Source organism: Taudactylus pleione, unplaced genomic scaffold (genome assembly GCF_031769625.1).
Source record: "Taudactylus pleione unplaced genomic scaffold, aTauple2 ptg003251l, whole genome shotgun sequence".
NCBI lineage: Eukaryota > Metazoa > Chordata > Amphibia > Anura > Myobatrachidae > Taudactylus > Taudactylus pleione.
This window is the reverse complement of record NW_028287607.1, coordinates 1-21,463: the sequence shown is the minus strand read 5'-3', so window position 1 is coordinate 21,463 and position 21,463 is coordinate 1. Positions and strand designations below refer to the sequence as shown.

The following is a 21,463-nucleotide window of genomic DNA, read 5'->3' as shown; positions in this document are numbered from 1 at the left end:
TGAGGCGGCAAAGTGATTGTCGTTCCTGGGCCGTGACTGAGAGGTGGCCTGAGGTGAAAGGTAAAAAAATGGTGTCTCATGGGCGCGCTGCGGGCGTGTCAGTAGCAGCTGCGACATTCTCAGGCGCACAGATGCAGTCACAGAGGCCATGTTCAGAGTGCAATGGTGCGCCGACGGTGGCGTGTCAAGAATCACCGGCGGTGTTACAGCGCGCATAGACACTAAAAGTGGGCGTCTCAGTACATTCAGACGCAGGCTCCTGCACCAGGGGAAAAGCTGAAACTGGTATTTGCATATTATCGCAGACGCAGCAGCTTCCGCCTCTGAATCAGGCCCAGAGTGTTCCAATTTAGATTAATTAGCAAAATAAAGAAGTGTAAAAAAACAATATATCATTTGTGTGGGTCACATCGATGCTGGAATGTAATGAGCACAAACATCAAAAAATGGGTGAGAAAACCCTCAGCAGCAACGGGGTTAATAATTGTACGTCTATCATGTTTGCTCTCAGAGCCTCTACAGCCTTTGGGCCTGAGTCAGAGGTGCGCGCTATTCCAGCGGCCATTGCTTCTTTTGCCCGCAGCGCAACTGCATCTTTATGCCAATCTGCCGCTGTGCCTATTAAGACTCACCGTTGGTCGCACGGTCGGAGATTGTACCAGCCCTATGGAGGCACAGAGTCTCCTTCTGGACACGGCCGCTGGTGTCACTGCATCTACGCCCGCGTCTGACTTGCCACGCCCCTGTTACCATTCAGAAACGCCCACTGACGTTGCCTCTGCCTCCAAATTCATCTGCATCTCATGGCTGTAACCATTGGGAAGCAGGCGCAGTCTGAAAACATTGGGCCTGATTCAGAGCCGTTCGCTATTTGCGGTCGTTCGTTCAAAAACAAGGGGTGGCTATTCAAATGATCCGTTCGCAAATTGCAGTCTGTTCACACCTCTAAGTCTGAACGAGCGAGCAAAACATACGCTCGTTTATTTGTTAAAAACGCCCCCTGGCCGCTCGCACCATACGTCATGTCCGCTATTTATTAGATTAATCGAGTACATCGACCAGCGTATGAACTGCTCGCTGTTCTTGTGCTTGGTTTTTGCTACCACAATCTTGCGAGCAGTTCTGGCTATAAAATAACCCAGTGACGTGGTCAATGACGCTGCTGTATTAATTATGCACACCCATAAAACGCCCGTTTTGACCTTTAAGCACGCCTGCGTTCGGATCTCCACTCCCCATTTTCAAGCACCTTCCCCTGTTACCACCCACATACGCCTCATTCTGTCACTCAAAATAGCAGGCATTCGCTATATTGCGAGCACATGAATTTCGGCCGCACTGACTGGTTCGCGCATGCGTATAACGATCCGTACGCATGCGCAGATGTGCGAACATCGCTCGGAACGAGCGTACTGCCGCTAGCGAGTGGCTCTGAATGAGGGCCATTGACCGCTAGCGTGCGGCATCAACACTGCCTGCACCTAGGAATCAGACCCTGCGTGTATATTAATTAACTTAGAAACAGCGCTAAAATGTACAGGCCAGGGAAGTATATGTAGACAATGCATTAAAGTAAACTGTCATGTGAATAGTTCATCCACTAGGGGGCGGTACAGTACTGATGATTGCACCCAGCCTTCCAGTTTAATTTCACCTTCTTAGGATTCACCTTTTCCCAAACAAAAGAAGTATTTATTGTTTTTGACCTATTGCGTCTGTAATTAATAAACAGGCACTGCAGTCACTTTCTATAGATACAGGTCCTTTACAGTATATCCTCCATTCTGGTTTGGGTTATAGAACGTGCACACCTGATTAGGGATAAACTGATGTAATGTGGTCTGTTCTGCATGGATCCATAGTTTATTTTGTATATATGCTTTTGTCAAAAACCATATGTGCATAGTATAAAGATTAGTGATCCATGCAATTGCAAATAATACTAAGGGGAATATTTACTAAAGTGAGATTTTTTTTTACAAGTGGAGATGTTGCCCATAGCAACCAATCAGATTCTAGTTATTATCTTCCTTCTAGAAGATAATAACTAGAATCTGCTAGTTACATCTTAAGTACCTGTAGAATCTGATTAGTCGCTATGGGCAACATCTCCATTTCTAAAAACTCTCACTTTACTAAATATACCCCCCTTAAAGTGTAAGCACAGGAGTACATCAGACCTTGTACGTGTGATCCAGCCCTAAGACAGTGTGAGAATACTGGGGGGGCATCTGTGTGCTATCATAGATTATTGGCTACGTTAAAACAGTTAAAATAGATTTTTATTAATATTGTTATTATTATTATAATAAATACATTTTATTGAGCCTTTATAGTGGCGACATATTCTATTGCACTTTACAATTGCAAGGTTAAAAAGGAGACTGAACAACAAAGAGTAAGAAGGGCCCTCTCGCAAACTCACAATCTACAGTATAGGGAATAGGAATTTGATACATGAGAATGAGGGCTACATATTGTATTTTGGTCCAGCCATATTGCAGAGGTTCTCGTCGGTGATCCAGTCACACACAGATGTTGGCCATTGAAGAGTTGGTTGTGTGACAAAATGAAGCTTTTTATTAGGCTGAGGATCCTGTCATTATAGTCTCCACTAAACAACTTTCAACAACTGTTTTTTTTTTTTCTTCTTGTTCCAGATTTTGATTGTCCAGTTCGGAGGGAAGCCCTTCAGTTGCTCGCCATTAAACGCACAGCAATGGCTCTGGTGCCTCTTTGTGGGAGTGGGGGAGCTGGTCTGGGGACAGGTGAAATATTACTGTATGATTGTTACCCTAACCCAAATTGTTTTTCATAATATTTTGTCAAAAGTTTCAATATAGTTAACCAGTATACTACTTTTCTTTTAATGTACACATGCAACCCATACTTGCCTCCTCTATGTTAAGGGCCCCATACATCTGCGACGGATTGCCGCAATTCCCCGTTCTGCTGAAATCAGGGATATTCAACATAATGAATTTCTCTAATTCGCCGACGGATCGCTTATCATCAATGTCCACAGATCGACAGTTTTGGTCGGCATCAACAGCACGGGAAATCGAGGCTCAGATGTACGGTGCTAATAACTTGGAGTTTGCTATACCTACACTAACCCACACGAAGGAACACAGTGGTGCTATACCTACACTTACCCACAGGTAGGAACACAGTGGTGCTATACCTACTCTTACCCACAGGTAGGAACACAGTGGTGCTATACCTACACTAACCCACAGGAAGGAACACAGTGGAGCTATGCCTACACTAACCCACACGAAGGAACACAGTGGAGCTATACCTACACTTACCCACAGGAAGGATCACAGTGGTGCTATACCTACACTAACCCACAGGAAGGAACACAGTGGTGCTATACCTACACTAACCCACAGGAAGGAACACAGTGGTGCTATACCTATACTAACCCACACGAAGGAACACAGTGGTTCTATACCTACACTTACCCACAGGAAGGATCACAGTGGTGCTATACCTACACTAACCCAAAGGAAGGAACACAGTGGTGCTATACCTACACTTACCCACAGGAAGGTACACAGTGGTGCTATACTTACACATACCCACAGGAAGGAACACAGTGGTGCTATGCCTACACTAATCCACAGGTAGGAACACAGTGGTGCTATACCTACACTTACCCACAGGAAGGATCACAGTGGTGCTATACCTACACTAACCCACAGGAAGGAACACAGTGGTTCTATACCTACACTTACCCACAGGAAGGATCACAGTGGTGCTATACCTACACTAACCCACAGGAAGGAACACAGTGGTGCTATACCTACACTTACCCACAGGAAGGAACACAGTGGTGCTATACCTACACATACCCACAGGAAGGAACACAGTGGTGCTATGCCTACACTAATCCACAGGTAGGAACACAGTCTAGCTATACCTACACTAACCCACAGGAAAGAACACAGTGGAGCTATGCCTACACTAACCCACAGGAAGGAACACAGTGGTTCTATACCTACACTTACCCACAGGAAGGATCACAGTGGTGCTATACCTACACTTACCCACAGGAAGGAACACAGTGGTGCTATACATACACATACCCACAGGAAGGAACACAGTGGTTCTATACCTACACTAACCCACAGGAAGGAACACAGTGGTGCTATACCTACACTTACCCACAGGAAGGAACACAGTGGTGCTATACCTACACATACCCACAGGAAGGAACACAGTGGTGCTATGCCTACACTAATCCACAGGTAGGAACACAGTGGTGCTATACCTACACTTACCCACAGGAAGGATCACAGTGGTGCTATACCTACACTAACCCACAGGAAGGAACACAGTGGTGCTATACCTACACTTCCCCACAGGAAGGAACACAGTGGTGCTATAGCTACACTTACCCACAGGTAGGAACACAGTGGTGCTATACCTACACTTTCCCACAGGAAGGAACACAGTGGTGCTATACCTACACATACCCACAGGAAGGAACACAGTGGTGCTATACCTACACTTACCCACAGGAAGGATCACAGTGGTGCTATACCTACACTAACCCACAGGAAGGAACACAGTGGTGCTATACCTACACTAACCCACACGAAGGAACACAGTGGTGCTATACCTACACTTACCCACAGGTAGGAACACAGTGGTGCTATACCTACACTTTCCCACAGGAAGGAACACAGTGGTGCTATATCTACACTAACCCACACGAAGGAACACAGTGGTGCTATACCTACACTTACCCACAGGTAGGAACACAGTAGTGCTATACCTAATCTTACCCACAGGTAGGAACACAGTGGTGCTATACCTACACTAAACCACAGGTAGGAACACAGTGGAGCTATGCCTACACTAACCCACAGGAAGGAACACAGTGGAGCTATACCTACACTTACCCACAGGAAGGATCACAGTGGTGCTATACCTACACTAACCCACAGGAAGGAACACAGTGGTGCTATACCTACACTAACCCACAGGAAGGAACACAGTGGAGCTATGCCTACACTAACCCACACGAAGGAAAACAGTGGTTCTATACCTACACTTACCCACAGGAAGGATCACAGTGGTGCTATACCTACACTAACCCACAGGAAGGAACACAGTGGTGCTATACCTACACTTACCCACAGAAAGGAACACAGTGGTGCTATACCTACACATACCCACAGGAAGGAACACAGTGGTGCTATGCCTACACTAATCCACAGGTAGGAACACAGTGGTGCTACACCTACACTTTCCCACAGGAAGGAACACAGTGGTGCTATACCTACACTAACCCACACGAAGGAACACAGTGGTGCTATACCTACACTTACCCACAGGTCTGAACACAGTGGTGCTATACCTACACTTACCCACAGGTAGGAACACAGTGGTGCTATACCTACACTTTCCCACAGGAAGGAACACAGTGGTGCTATATCTACACTAACCCACACGAAGGAACACAGTGGTGCTATACCTACACTTACCCACAGGTAGGAACACAGTGGTGCTATACCTACTCTTACCCACAGGAAGGAACACAGTGGTGCTATACCTACACTAACCCACAGGAAGGAACACATTGGAGCTATGCCTACACTAACCCACACGAAGGAACACAGTGGTTCTATACCTACACTTACCCACAGGAAGGATCACAGTGGTGCTATACCTACACTAACCCACAGGAAGGAACACAGTGGTGCTATACCTACACTTACCCACAGGAAGGAACACAGTGGTGTTATACCTACACATACCCACAGGAAGGAACACAGTGGTGCTATGCCTACACTAATCCACAGGTAGGAACACAGTGGTGCTATACCTACACTTTCCCACAGGAAGGAACACAGTGGTGCTATACCTACACTAACCCACACGAAGGAACACAGTGGTGCTATACCTACACTTACCCACAGGTAGGAACACAGTGGTGCTATACCTACTCTTACCCACAGGTAGAACACAGTGGTGCTATACCTACACTAACCCACAGGAAGGAACACAGTGGAGCTATACATACACTAACCCACAGGAAGGAACACAGTGGTTCTATACCTACAGTTACCCACAGGAAGGAACACAGTGGTGCTATACCTACACATACCCACAGGAAGGAACACAGTGGTGCTATGCCTACACTAATCCACAGGTAGGAACACAGTGGTGCTATACCTACACTTTCCCACAGGAAGGAACACAGTGGTGCTATACCTACACTAACCCACACGAAGGAACACAGTGGTGCTATACCTACACTTACCCACAGGTAGGAACACAGTGGTGCTATACCTACACTTACCCACAGGTAGGAACACAGTGGTGCTATACCTACACTTTCCCACAGGAAGGAACACAGTGGTGCTATATCTACACTAACCCACACGAAGGAACACAGTGGTGCTATACCTACACTTACCCACAGGAAGGAACACAGTGGTGCTATACCTACACATACCCACAGGAAGGAACACAGTGGTGCTATGCCTACACTAATCCACAGGTTGGAACACAGTGGTGCTATACCTACTCTTACCCACAGGTAGGAACACAGTGGTGCTATACCTACACATACCCACAGGAAGGAACACAGTGGTGCTATACCTACTCTTACCCACAGGTAGGAACACAGTGGTGCTATACCTACTCTTACCCACAGGTAGGAACACAGTGGTGCTATACCTACACTAACCCACAGGAAGGAACACAGTGGAGCTATACATACACTAACCCACAGGAAGGAACACAGTGGTTCTATACCTACACTTACCCACAGGAAGGAACACAGTGGTGCTATGCCTACTCTTACCCACAGGTAGGAACACAGTGGTGCTATACCTACACTAACCCACAGGAAGGAACACAGTGGAGCTATACATACACTAACCCACAGGAAGGAACACAGTGGTTCTATACCTACACTAACCCACAGGAAGGAACACAGTGGTGCTATACCTACACTTACCCACAGCAAGGAACACAGTGGTGCTATGCCTACACTAATCCACAGGTAGGAACACAGTGGTGCTATACCTACACTAACCCACAGGAAGGAACACAGTGGTGCTATGCCTACACTTACCCACAGGAAGGAACACAGTGGTGCTATACCTACACTTACCCACAGGTAGGAACACAGTGGTGCTATACCTACACTAACCCACAGGAAGGAACACAGTGGTGCTATACCTACACATACCCACAGGAAGGAACACAGTGGTGCTATGCCTACACTAATCCACAGGTAGGAACACAGTGGTGCTATACCTATACTAACTTACAAGAAGGAACACAGTGGTGCTATACCTACCCTTACCCACAGGAAGGAACACAGTGGTGCTATACCTACACTTACCCACAGGTAGGAACACAGTGGTGCTATACCTACACTTACCCACAGGAAGGAACACAGTGGTGCTATACCTACACTTACCCACAGGTAGGAACACAGTGGTGCTATGCCTACACTAACCCACACGAAGGAACACAGTGGTTCTATACCTACACTTACCCACAGGAAGGATCACAGTGGTGCTATACCTACACTAACCCACAGGAAGGAACACAGTGGTGCTATACCTACACTTACTCACAGGTAGGAACACAGTGGTTCTATACCTACACATACCCACAGGAAGGAACTCAGTGGTGCTATGCCTATACTAACCCACACGAAGGAACACAGTGGTTCTATACCTACACTTACCCACAGGAAGGATCACAGTGGTGCTATACCTACACTAACCCACAAGAAGGAACACAGTGGTGCTATGCCTACACTTACTCACAGGTAGGAACACAGTGGTTCTATACCTACACTAATCCACAGGTAGGAACACAGTGGTGCTATATCTACACTAACCCACACGAAGGAACACAGTGGTGCTATACCTACACTTACCCACAGGAAGGAACACAGTGGAGCTATACATACACTAACCCACAGGAAGGAACACAGTGGTGCTATACCTACACTTACCCACAGGTAGGAACACAGTGGTGCTCTACCTACAATTTCCCATAGGAAAGAACACAGTGGTGCTATACCTACACTAACCCACAGGAAGGAACACAGTGGTGCTATACCTACACTTACCCACAGGTAGGAACACAGTGGTGCTATACCTACACTTTCCCACAGGAAGGAACACAGTGGTGCTATACCTACACTAGCACACAAGAACGAACACAGTGGTGCTATGCCTACACTTACTCACAGGTAGGAACACAGTGGTTCTATACCTACACATACCCACAGGAAGGAACACAGTGGTGCTATGCCTATACTAATCCACAGGTAGGAACACAGTGGTGCTATACCTACACTAACCCACAGGAAGGAACACAGTGGTGCTATGCCTACACTTACCCACAGGTAGGAACACAGTGGTGCTATTCCTACACTTACCCACAGGTAGGAACACAGTGGTGCTATACCTACACTAACCCACAGGAAGGAACACAGTGGTACTATACCTACACATACCCACAGGAATGAACACAGTGGTGCTATGCCTACACTAAATCACAGGTAGGAACACAGTGGTGCTATACCTACACTAACCCACAGGAAGCAACACAGTGGTGCTATGCCTACACTTACCCACAGGTAGGAACACAGTGGTGCTATACCTACACTTACCCACAGGTAGGAACACAGTGGTGCTATACCTACACTAACCCACAGGAAGGAACACAGTGATGCTATACCTACACATACCCACAGGAAGGAACACAGTGGTGCTATGCCTACACTAAATCACAGCTAGGAACACAGTGGTGCTATACCTACACTAACCCACAGGAAGGAACACAGTGGTGCTATGCCTACACTTACCCACAGGTAGGAACACAGTGGTGCTATACCTACACTAATCCACAGGTAGGAACACAGTGGTGCTATATCTACACTAACCCACACGAAGGAACACAGTGGTGCTATACCTACACATACCCACAGGAAGGAACACAGTGGAGCTATACATACACTAACCCACAGGAAGGAACACAGTGGTGCTATACCTACACTTACCCACAGGTAGGAACACAGTGGTGCTATACCTACACTTACCCACAGGAAGGAACACAGTGGTGCTATACCTACACTTACCCACAGGTAGGAACACAGTGGTGCTATGCCTACACTAACCCACACGAAGGAACACAGTGGTTCTATGCCTACACTTACCCACAGGAAGGATCACAGTGGTGCTATACCTACACTAACCCACAGGAAGGAACACAGTGGTGCTATACCTACACTAACCCACAAGAAGGAACACAGTGGTGCTATGCCTACACTTACTCACAGGTAGGAACACAGTGGTTCTATACCTACAAATACCCACAGGAAGGAACACAGTGGTGCTATGCCTATACTAATCCACAGGTAGGAACACAGTGGTGCTATACCTACACTAACCCACAGGAAGCATCACAGTGGTGCTATGCCTACACTTACCCACAGGTAGGAACACAGTGGTGCTATACCTACACTTACCCACAGGTAGGAACACAGTGGTGCTATACCTACACTAACCCACAGGAAGGAACACAGTGGTGCTATGCCTACACTTACCCACAGGTAGGAACACAGTGGTGCTATACCTACACTTACCCACAGGTAGGAACACAGTGGTGCTATACCTACACTAACCCACAGGAAGGAACACAGTGGTGCTATACCTACACATACCCACAGGAAGGAACACAGTGGTGCTATACCTACACTAACCCACAGGAAGGAACACAGTGGTGCTATACCTACACATACCCACAGGAAGGAACACAGAGGTGCTATGCCTACATTAAATCACAGGCAGGAACACAGTGGTGCTATACCTACACTAACCCACAGGAAGGAACACAGTGGTGCTATGCCTACACTTACCAACAGGTAGGAACACAATGGTGCTATACCTACACTTACCCACAGGAAGGAACACAGTGGTGCTCTACCTACACTTACCCACAGGAAAGAACACAGTGGTGCTCTACCTACACTTACCCATAGGAAAGAACACAGTGGTGCTATACCTACACTAACTTACAGGAAGGAACACAGTGGTGCTATACCTACACTTACCCACAGGTAGGAACACAGTGGTGCTATACCTACACTTTCCCACAGGAAGGAACACAGTGGTGCTATACCTACACTAACCCACAGGAAGGAACACAGTGGTGCTATACCTACACTTACCCACAGGAAGGAACACAGTGGTGCTATACCTACACTTACAGACACAGGAAAGAACACAGTGGTGCTCTACCTACACTTACCCATAGGAAAGAACACAGTGGTGCTATACCTACACTTACCCACAGATAGGAACACAGTGGTGCTACACCTACACTTACCCACAGATAGGAACACAGTGGTGCTATACCTACACTAACTTACAGGAAGGAACACAGTGGTGCTATACCTACACTAACTTACAGGAAGGAACACAGTGGTGCTATACCTACACTTACCCACAGGTAGGAACACAGTGGTGCTATACCTACACTTTCCCACAGGAAGGAACACAGTGGTGCTATACCTACACTAACCCACAGGAAGGAACACAGTGGTGCTATACCTACACTTACCCACAGGAAAGAACACAGTGGCGCTCTACCTACACTTACCCATAGGAAAGAACACAGTGGTGCTATACCTACACTTACCCACAGATAGGAACACAGTGGTGCTATACCTACACTTACCCACAGATAGGAACACAGTGGTGCTATATCTACACTAATCCACAGGAAGGAATAGAGTGGTGCTATACCTACACTTACCCACAGGAAGGAACACAGTGGTGCTATACCTACACTTACCCACAGGTCGGAACACAGTGGTGCTATACCTACACCTACCCACACGAAGGAATATAGTGGTGCTATACCTACACTAACTTACAGGAAGGAACACAGTGGTGCTATACCTACACTTACCCACAGGTAGGAACACAGTGGTGCTATACCTACACTTTCCCACATGAAGGAACACAGTGGTGCTATACCTACTCTTACCCACAGGAAGGAACACAGTGGTGCTATACCTACTCTTACCCACAGGAAGGAACACAGTGGTGCTATACCTACACTAACCCACAGGAAGGAACACAGTGGTGCTATACCTACACTAACCCACAGGAAGGAACACAGTGGTGCTATACCTACACTAACCCACAGGAAGGAACACAGTGGTGCTATACCTACACTAACCCACAGGAAGGAACACAGTGGAGCTATACATACACTAACCCACATGAAGGAACACAGTGGTGCTATACCTACACTTTCCCACAGGAAGGAACACAGTGGTGCTATACCTACACTAACCCACAGGAAGGAACACAGTGGTGCTATACCTACACTAACCCACAGGAAGGAACACAGTGGTGCTATAGCTACACTTACCCACAGGAAGGAACACAGTAGTGCTATACCTACACTTACCCACAGGAAAGAACACAGTGGTGCTCTACGTACACTTACCCATAGGAAAGAACACAGTGGTGCTATACCTACACTTACCCACAGATAGGAACACAGTGGTGCTATACCTACACTTACCCACAGATAGGAACACAGTGGTGCTATATCTACACTAATCCACAGGAAGGATCACAGTGGTGCTATACCTACACTTACCCACAGGAAGGAACACAGTAGTGCTATACCTACACTTACCCACAGGTAGGAACACAGTGGTGCTATACCTACACTTACCCACAGGAAGGAATATAGTGGTGCTATACCTACACTAACTTTCAGGAAGGAACACAGTGGTGCTATACCTACACTTACCCACAGGTAGGAACACCGTGGTGCTATACCTACACTTTCCCACATGAAGGAACACAGTGGTGCTATACCTACTCTTACCCACAGGAAGGAACACAGTGGTGCTATACCTACTCTTACCCACAGGAAGGAACACAGTGGTGCTATACCTACACTAACCCACAGGAAGGAACACAGTGGTGCTATACCTACACTAACCCACAGGAAGGAACACAGTGGTGCTATACCTACACTAACCCACAGGAAGGAGCACAGTGGTGCTATACCTACACTAACCCACAGGAAGGAACACAGTGGTGCTATATCTACACTAACCCACTGGAAGGAACACAGTGGAGCTATACCTACACTAACCCACAGGAAGGAACACAGTGGAGCTATACATACACTAACCCACACGAAGGAACACAGTGGTGCTATACCTACACTTACCCACAGGTAGGAACACAGTGGTGCTATACCTACACTAGCACACAAGAACGAACACAGTGGTGCTATGCCTACACTTACTCACAGGTAGGAACACAGTGGTTCTATACCTACACATACCCACAGGAAGGAACACAGTGGTGCTATGCCTATACTAATCCACAGGTAGGAACACAGTGGTGCTATACCTACACTAACCCACAGGAAGGAACACAGTGGTACTATGCCTACACTTACCCACAGGTAGGAACACAGTGGTGCTATTCCTACACTTACCCACAGGTAGGAACACAGTGGTGCTATACCTACACTAACCCACAGGAAGGAACACAGTGGTACTATACCTACACATACCCACAGGAATGAACACAGTGGTGCTATGCCTACACTAAATCACAGGTAGGAACACAGTGGTGCTATACCTACACTAACCCACAGGAAGCAACACAGTGGTGCTATGCCTACACTTACCCACAGGTAGGAACACAGTGGTGCTATACCTACACTTACCCACAGGTAGGAACACAGTGGTGCTATACCTACACTAACCCACAGGAAGGAACACAGTGATGCTATACCTACACATACCCACAGGAAGGAACACAGTGGTGCTATGCCTACACTAAATCACAGCTAGGAACACAGTGGTGCTATACCTACACTAACCCACAGGAAGGAACACAGTGGTGCTATGCCTACACTTACCCACAGGTAGGAACACAGTGGTGCTATACCTACACTAATCCACAGGTAGGAACACAGTGGTGCTATATCTACACTAACCCACACGAAGGAACACAGTGGTGCTATACCTACACATACCCACAGGAAGGAACACAGTGGAGCTATACATACACTAACCCACAGGAAGGAACACAGTGGTGCTATACCTACACTTACCCACAGGTAGGAACACAGTGGTGCTATACCTACACTTACCCACAGGAAGGAACACAGTGGTGCTATACCTACACTTACCCACAGGTAGGAACACAGTGGTGCTATGCCTACACTAACCCACACGAAGGAACACAGTGGTTCTATGCCTACACTTACCCACAGGAAGGATCACAGTGGTGCTATACCTACACTAACCCACAGGAAGGAACACAGTGGTGCTATACCTACACTAACCCACAAGAAGGAACACAGTGGTGCTATGCCTACACTTACTCACAGGTAGGAACACAGTGGTTCTATACCTACAAATACCCACAGGAAGGAACACAGTGGTGCTATGCCTATACTAATCCACAGGTAGGAACACAGTGGTGCTATACCTACACTAACCCACAGGAAGCATCACAGTGGTGCTATGCCTACACTTACCCACAGGTAGGAACACAGTGGTGCTATACCTACACTTACCCACAGGTAGGAACACAGTGGTGCTATACCTACACTAACCCACAGGAAGGAACACAGTGGTGCTATGCCTACACTTACCCACAGGTAGGAACACAGTGGTGCTATACCTACACTTACCCACAGGTAGGAACACAGTGGTGCTATACCTACACTAACCCACAGGAAGGAACACAGTGGTGCTATACCTACACATATCCACAGGAAGGAACACAGTGGTGCTATACCTACACTAACCCACAGGAAGGAACACAGTGGTGCTATACCTACACATACCCACAGGAAGGAACACAGAGGTGCTATGCCTACACTAAATCACAGGCAGGAACACAGTGGTGCTATACCTACACTAACCCACAGGAAGGAACACAGTGGTGCTATGCCTACACTTACCAACAGGTAGGAACACAATGGTGCTATACCTACACTTACCCACAGGAAGGAACACAGTGGTGCTCTACCTACACTTACCCACAGGAAAGAACACAGTGGTGCTCTACCTACACTTACCCATAGGAAAGAACACAGTGGTGCTATACCTACACTAACTTACAGGAAGGAACACAGTGGTGCTATACCTACACTTACCCACAGGTAGGAACACAGTGGTGCTATACCTACACTTTCCCACAGGAAGGAACACAGTGGTGCTATACCTACACTAACCCACAGGAAGGAACACAGTGGTGCTATACCTACACTTACCCACAGGAAGGAACACAGTGGTGCTATACCTACACTTACAGACACAGGAAAGAACACAGTGGTGCTCTACCTACACTTACCCATAGGAAAGAACACAGTGGTGCTATACCTACACTTACCCACAGATAGGAACACAGTGGTGCTACACCTACACTTACCCACAGATAGGAACACAGTGGTGCTATACCTACACTAACTTACAGGAAGGAACACAGTGGTGCTATACCTACACTAACTTACAGGAAGGAACACAGTGGTGCTATACCTACACTTACCCACAGGTAGGAACACAGTGGTGCTATACCTACACTTTCCCACAGGAAGGAACACAGTGGTGCTATACCTACACTAACCCACAGGAAGGAACACAGTGGTGCTATACCTACACTTACCCACAGGAAAGAACACAGTGGCGCTCTACCTACACTTACCCATAGGAAAGAACACAGTGGTGCTATACCTACACTTACCCACAGATAGGAACACAGTGGTGCTATACCTACACTTACCCACAGATAGGAACACAGTGGTGCTATATCTACACTAATCCACAGGAAGGAATAGAGTGGTGCTATACCTACACTTACCCACAGGAAGGAACACAGTGGTGCTATACCTACACTTACCCACAGGTCGGAACACAGTGGTGCTATACCTACACCTACCCACACGAAGGAATATAGTGGTGCTATACCTACACTAACTTACAGGAAGGAACACAGTGGTGCTATACCTACACTTACCCACAGGTAGGAACACAGTGGTGCTATACCTACACTTTCCCACATGAAGGAACACAGTGGTGCTATACCTACTCTTACCCACAGGAAGGAACACAGTGGTGCTATACCTACTCTTACCCACAGGAAGGAACACAGTGGTGCTATACCTACACTAACCCACAGGAAGGAACACAGTGGTGCTATACCTACACTAACCCACAGGAAGGAACACAGTGGTGCTATACCTACACTAACCCACAGGAAGGAACACAGTGGTGCTATACCTACACTAACCCACAGGAAGGAACACAGTGGAGCTATACATACACTAACCCACATGAAGGAACACAGTGGTGCTATACCTACACTTTCCCACAGGAAGGAACACAGTGGTGCTATACCTACACTAACCCACAGGAAGGAACACAGTGGTGCTATACCTACACTAACCCACAGGAAGGAACACAGTGGTGCTATAGCTACACTTACCCACAGGAAGGAACACAGTAGTGCTATACCTACACTTACCCACAGGAAAGAACACAGTGGTGCTCTACGTACACTTACCCATAGGAAAGAACACAGTGGTGCTATACCTACACTTACCCACAGATAGGAACACAGTGGTGCTATACCTACACTTACCCACAGATAGGAACACAGTGGTGCTATATCTACACTAATCCACAGGAAGGATCACAGTGGTGCTATACCTACACTTACCCACAGGAAGGAACACAGTAGTGCTATACCTACACTTACCCACAGGTAGGAACACAGTGGTGCTATACCTACACTTACCCACAGGAAGGAATATAGTGGTGCTATACCTACACTAACTTTCAGGAAGGAACACAGTGGTGCTATACCTACACTTACCCACAGGTAGGAACACCGTGGTGCTATACCTACACTTTCCCACATGAAGGAACACAGTGGTGCTATACCTACTCTTACCCACAGGAAGGAACACAGTGGTGCTATACCTACTCTTACCCACAGGAAGGAACACAGTGGTGCTATACCTACACTAACCCACAGGAAGGAACACAGTGGTGCTATACCTACACTAACCCACAGGAAGGAACACAGTGGTGCTATACCTACACTAACCCACAGGAAGGAGCACAGTGGTGCTATACCTACACTAACCCACAGGAAGGAACACAGTGGTGCTATATCTACACTAACCCACAGGAAGGAACACAGTGGAGCTATACCTACACTAACCCACAGGAAGGAACACAGTGGTGCTATACCTACACTTACCCACAGGTAGGAACACAGTGGTGCTATACCTACACTTACCCACAGGTAGGAACACAGTGGTGCTATACCTACACTTTCCCACAGGAAGGAACACAGTGGTGCTATATCTACACTAACCCACACGAAGGAACACAGTGGTGCTATACCTACACTTACCCACAGGTAGGAACACAGTGGTGCTATACCTTCTCTTACCCACAGGAAGGAACACAGTGGTGCTATACCTACACTAACCCACAGGAAGGAACACAGTGGAGCTATGCCTACACTAACCCACACGAAGGAACACAGTGGTTCTATACCTACACTTACCCACAGGAAGGATCACAGTGGTGCTATACCTACACTAACCCACAGGAAGGAACACAGTGGTGCTATACCTACACTTACCCACAGGAAGGAACACAGTGGTGTTATACCTACACATACCCACAGGAAGGAACACAGTGGTGCTATGCCTACACTAATCCACAGGTAGGAACACAGTGGTGCTATACCTACACTTTCCCCCAGGAAGGAACACAGTGGTGCTATACCTACACTAACCCACACGAAGGAACACAGTGGTGCTATACCTACACTTACCCACAGGTAGGAACACAGTGGTGCTATACCTACACTTACCCACAGGTAGGAACACAGTGGTGCTATACCTACACTTTCCCACAGGAAGGAACACAGTGGTGCTATATCTACACTAACCCACACGAAGGAACACAGTGGTGCTATACCTACACTTACCCACAGGTAGGAACACAGTGGTGCTATACCTACTCTTACCCACAGGTAGAACACAGTGGTGCTATACCTACACTAACCCACAGGAAGGAACACAGTGGAGCTATACATACACTAACCCACAGGAAGGAACACAGTGGTTCTATACCTACACTTACCCACAGGAAGGAAGACAGTGGTGCTATACCTACACATACCCACAGGAAGGAACACAGTGGTGCTATGCCTACACTAATCCACAGGTAGGAACACAGTGGTGCTATACCTACACTTTCCCACAGGAAGGAACACAGTGGTGCTATACCTACACTAACCCACACGAAGGAACACAGTGGTGCTATACCTACACTTACCCACAGGTAGGAACACAGTGGTGCTATACCTACACTTACCCACAGGTAGGAACACAGTGGTGCTATACCTACACTTTCCCACAGGAAGGAACACAGTGGTGCTATATCTACACTAACCCACACGAAGGAACACAGTGGTGCTATACCTACACTTACCCACAGGAAGGAACACAGTGGTGCTATACCTACACATACCCACAGGAAGGAACACAGTGGTGCTATGCCTACACTAATCCACAGGTAGGAACACAGTGGTGCTATACCTACTCTTACCCACAGGTAGGAACACAGTGGTGCTATACCTACACATACCCACAGGAAGCAACACAGTGGTGCTATACCTACTCTTACCCACAGGTAGGAACACAGTGGTGCTATACCTACTCTTACCCACAAGTAGGAACACAGTGGTGCTATACCTACACTAACCCACAGGAAGGAACACAGTGGAGCTATACATACACTAACCCACAGGAAGGAACACAGTGGTTCTATACCTACACTTACCCACAGGAAGGAACACAGTGGTGCTATGCCTACTCTTACCCACAGGTAGGAACACAGTGGTGCTATACCTACACTAACCCACAGGAAGGAACACAGTGGAGCTATACATACACTAACCCACAGGAAGGAACACAGTGGTTCTATACCTACACTAACCCACAGGAAGGAACACAGTGGTGCTATACCTACACTTACCCACAGGAAGGAACACAGTGGTGCTATGCCTACACTAATCCACAGGTAGGAACACAGTGGTGTTATACCTACACTAACCCACAGGAAGGAACACAGTGGTGCTATGCCTACACTTACCCACAGGTAGGAACACAGTGGTGCTATACCTACACTTACCCACAGGTAGGAACACAGTGGTGCTATACCTACACTAACCCACAGGAAGGAACACAGTGGTGCTATACCTACACATACCCACAGGAAGGAACACAGTGGTGCTATGCCTACACTAATCCACAGGTACGAACACAGTGGTGCTATACCTATACTAACTTACAGGAAGGAACACAGTGGTGCTATACCTACCCTTACCCACAGGTAGGAACACAGTGGTGCTATACCTACACTTTCCCACAGGAAGGAACACAGTGGTGCTATACCTACACTAACCCACACGAAGGAACACAGTGGTGCTATACCTACACTTACCCACAGGTAGGAACACAGTGGTGCTATACCTAATCTTACCCACAGGTAGGATCACAGTGGTGCTATACCTACACTAACCCACAGGAAGGAACACAGTGGAACTATACATACACTAACCCACAGGAAGGAACACTGTGGTGCTATACCTACACTTACCCACAGGTAGGAACACAGTGGTGCTATACCTACACTTACCCACAGGAAGGAACACAGTGGTGCTATACCTACACTTACCCACAGGTAGGAACACAGTGGTGCTATGCCTACACTAACCCACACGAAGGAACACAGTGGTTCTATACCTACACTTACCCACAGGAAGGATCACAGTGGTGCTATACCTACACTAACCCACAGGAAGGAACACAGTGGTGCTATACCTACACTTACTCACAGGTAGGAACACAGTGGTTCTATACCTACACATACCCACAGGAAGGAACACAGTGGTGCTATGCCTATACTAACCCACACGAAGGAACACAGTGGTTCTATACCTACACTTACCCACAGGAAGGATCACAGTGGGTTGCTATACCTACAATAACCCACAAGAAGGAACACAGTGGTGCTATGCCTACACTTACTCACAGGTAGGAACACAGTGGGTTCTATACCTACACATACCCACAGGAAGGAACACAGTGGTGCTATGCCTATACTAATCCACAGGTAGGAACACAGTGGTGCTATACCTACACTAACCCACAGAAAGTAACACAGTGGTGCTATGCCTACACTTACCCACAGGTAGGAACACAGTGGTGCTATACCTACACTAATCCACAGGTAGGAACACAGTGGTGCTATATCTACACTAACCCACACGAAGGAACACAGTGGTGCTATACCTACACTTACCCACAGGAAGGGAACACAGTGGAGCTATGCATACACTAACCCACAGGAAGGAACACAGTGGTGCTATACCTACACTTACCCACAGGTAGGAACACAGTGGTGCTCTACCTACACTTTCCCATAGGAAAGAACACAGTGGTGCTATACCTACACTAACCCACTGGAAGGAACACAGTGGTGCTATACCTACACTTACCCACAGGTAGGAACACAGTGGTGCTATACCTACACTTTCCCACAGGAAGGAACACAGTGGTGCTATAGCTACACTAGCCCACAAGAACGAACACAGTGGTGCTATGCCTACACTTACTCACAGGTAGGAACACAGTGGTTCTATACCTACACATACCCACAGGAAGGAACACAGTGGTGCTATGCCTATACTAATCCACAGGTAGGAACACAGTGGTGCTATACCTACACTAACCCACAGGAAGCAACACAGTGGTGCTATGCCTACACTTACCCACAGGTAGGAACACAGTGGTGCTATTCCTACACTTACCCACAGGTAGGAACACAGTGGTGCTATACTTACACTAACCCACAGGAAGGGAACACAGTGGTACTATACCTACAACATACCCACAGGAATGAACACAGTGGTGCTATGCCTACACTAAATCACAGGTAGGAATACAGTGGTGCTATACCTACACTAACCCACAGGAAGCAACACAGTGGTGCTATGCCTACACTTACCCACAGGTAGGAACACAGTGGTGCTATACCTACACTTACCCACAGGTAGGAACACAGTGGTGCTATACCTACACTAACCCACAGGAAGGAACACAGTGATGCTATACCTACACATACCCACAGGAAGGAACACAGTGGTGCTATGCCTACACTAAATCACAGCTAGGAACACAGTGGTGCTATACCTACACTAAGCCACAGGAAGGAACACAGTGGTGCTATACCTACACTAACCCACAGGAAGGAACACAGTGGTGCTATACCTACACATACCCACAGGAAGGGAACACAGAGGTGCTATGCCTACACTAAATCACAGGCAGGAACACAGTGGTGCTATACCTACACTAACCCACAGGAAGGAACACAGTGGTGCTATGCCTACACTTACCAACAGGTAGTGAACACAATGGTGCTATACCTACACTTACCCACAGGAAGGAACACAGTGGTGCTCTACCTACACTTACCCACAGGAAAGAACACAGTGGTGCTCTACCTACACTTACCCATAGGAAAGAACACAGTGGTTGCTATACCTACACTAACTTACAGGAAGGAACACAGTGGTGCTATACCTACACTTACCCACAGGTAGGAACACAGTGGTGCTATACCTACACTTTCCCACAGAAGGAACACAGTGGTGCTATACCTACACTAACCCACAGGAAGGAACACAGTGGTGCTATACCTACACTTACCCACAGGAAGGAACACAGTGGTGCTATACCTAACACTTACAGACACAGGAAAGAACACAGTGGTGCTCTACCTACACTTACCCATAGGAAAGAACACAGTGGTGCTATACCTACACTTACCCACAGATAGGAACACAGTGGTGCTACACCTACACTTACCCACAGATAGGAACACAGTGGTGCTATACCTACACTAACTTACAGGAAGGAACACAGTGGTGCTATACCTACACTAACTTACAGAAGGAACACAGTGGTGCTATACCTACACTTACCCACAGGTAGGAACACAGTGGTTGCTATACCTACACTTTCCCACAGGAAGGAACACAGTGGTGCTATACCTACACTAACCCACAGGAAGGAACACAGTGGTGCTATACCTACACTTACTCACAGGAAAGAACACAGTGGCGCTCTACCTACACTTACCCATAGGAAAGGAACACAGTGGTGCTATACCTACACTTACCCACAGATAGGAACACAGTGGTGCTATATCCTACACTTACCCACAGATAGGAACAGCAGTGGTGCTATATCTACACTATCCACAGGAAGGAATAGAGTGGTGCTATACCTACACTTACCCACAGGAAGGAACACAGTGGTGCTATACCTACACTCTACC

The 21,463-nt window shown here is 47.3% G+C and overlaps 1 protein-coding gene across 1 annotated transcript in view; it reads left to right on the top strand.

Moving 5' to 3' along the window:
- The window catches only part of LOC148430764 (plasma membrane calcium-transporting ATPase 3-like), a gene marked incomplete at both ends in the record, with an annotated part of 28,784 nt that extends 26,016 nt beyond the window's left edge, over nt 1–2,768 (top strand). The window contains one exon of the mRNA XM_088466484.1: nt 2,661–2,768. Coding sequence (XP_088322610.1) covers nt 2,661–2,768 — 108 coding nt within the window. The remainder of the gene's footprint in view (nt 1–2,660) is intronic.
- Nucleotides 2,769–21,463: the final 18,695 nt, after the last annotated feature.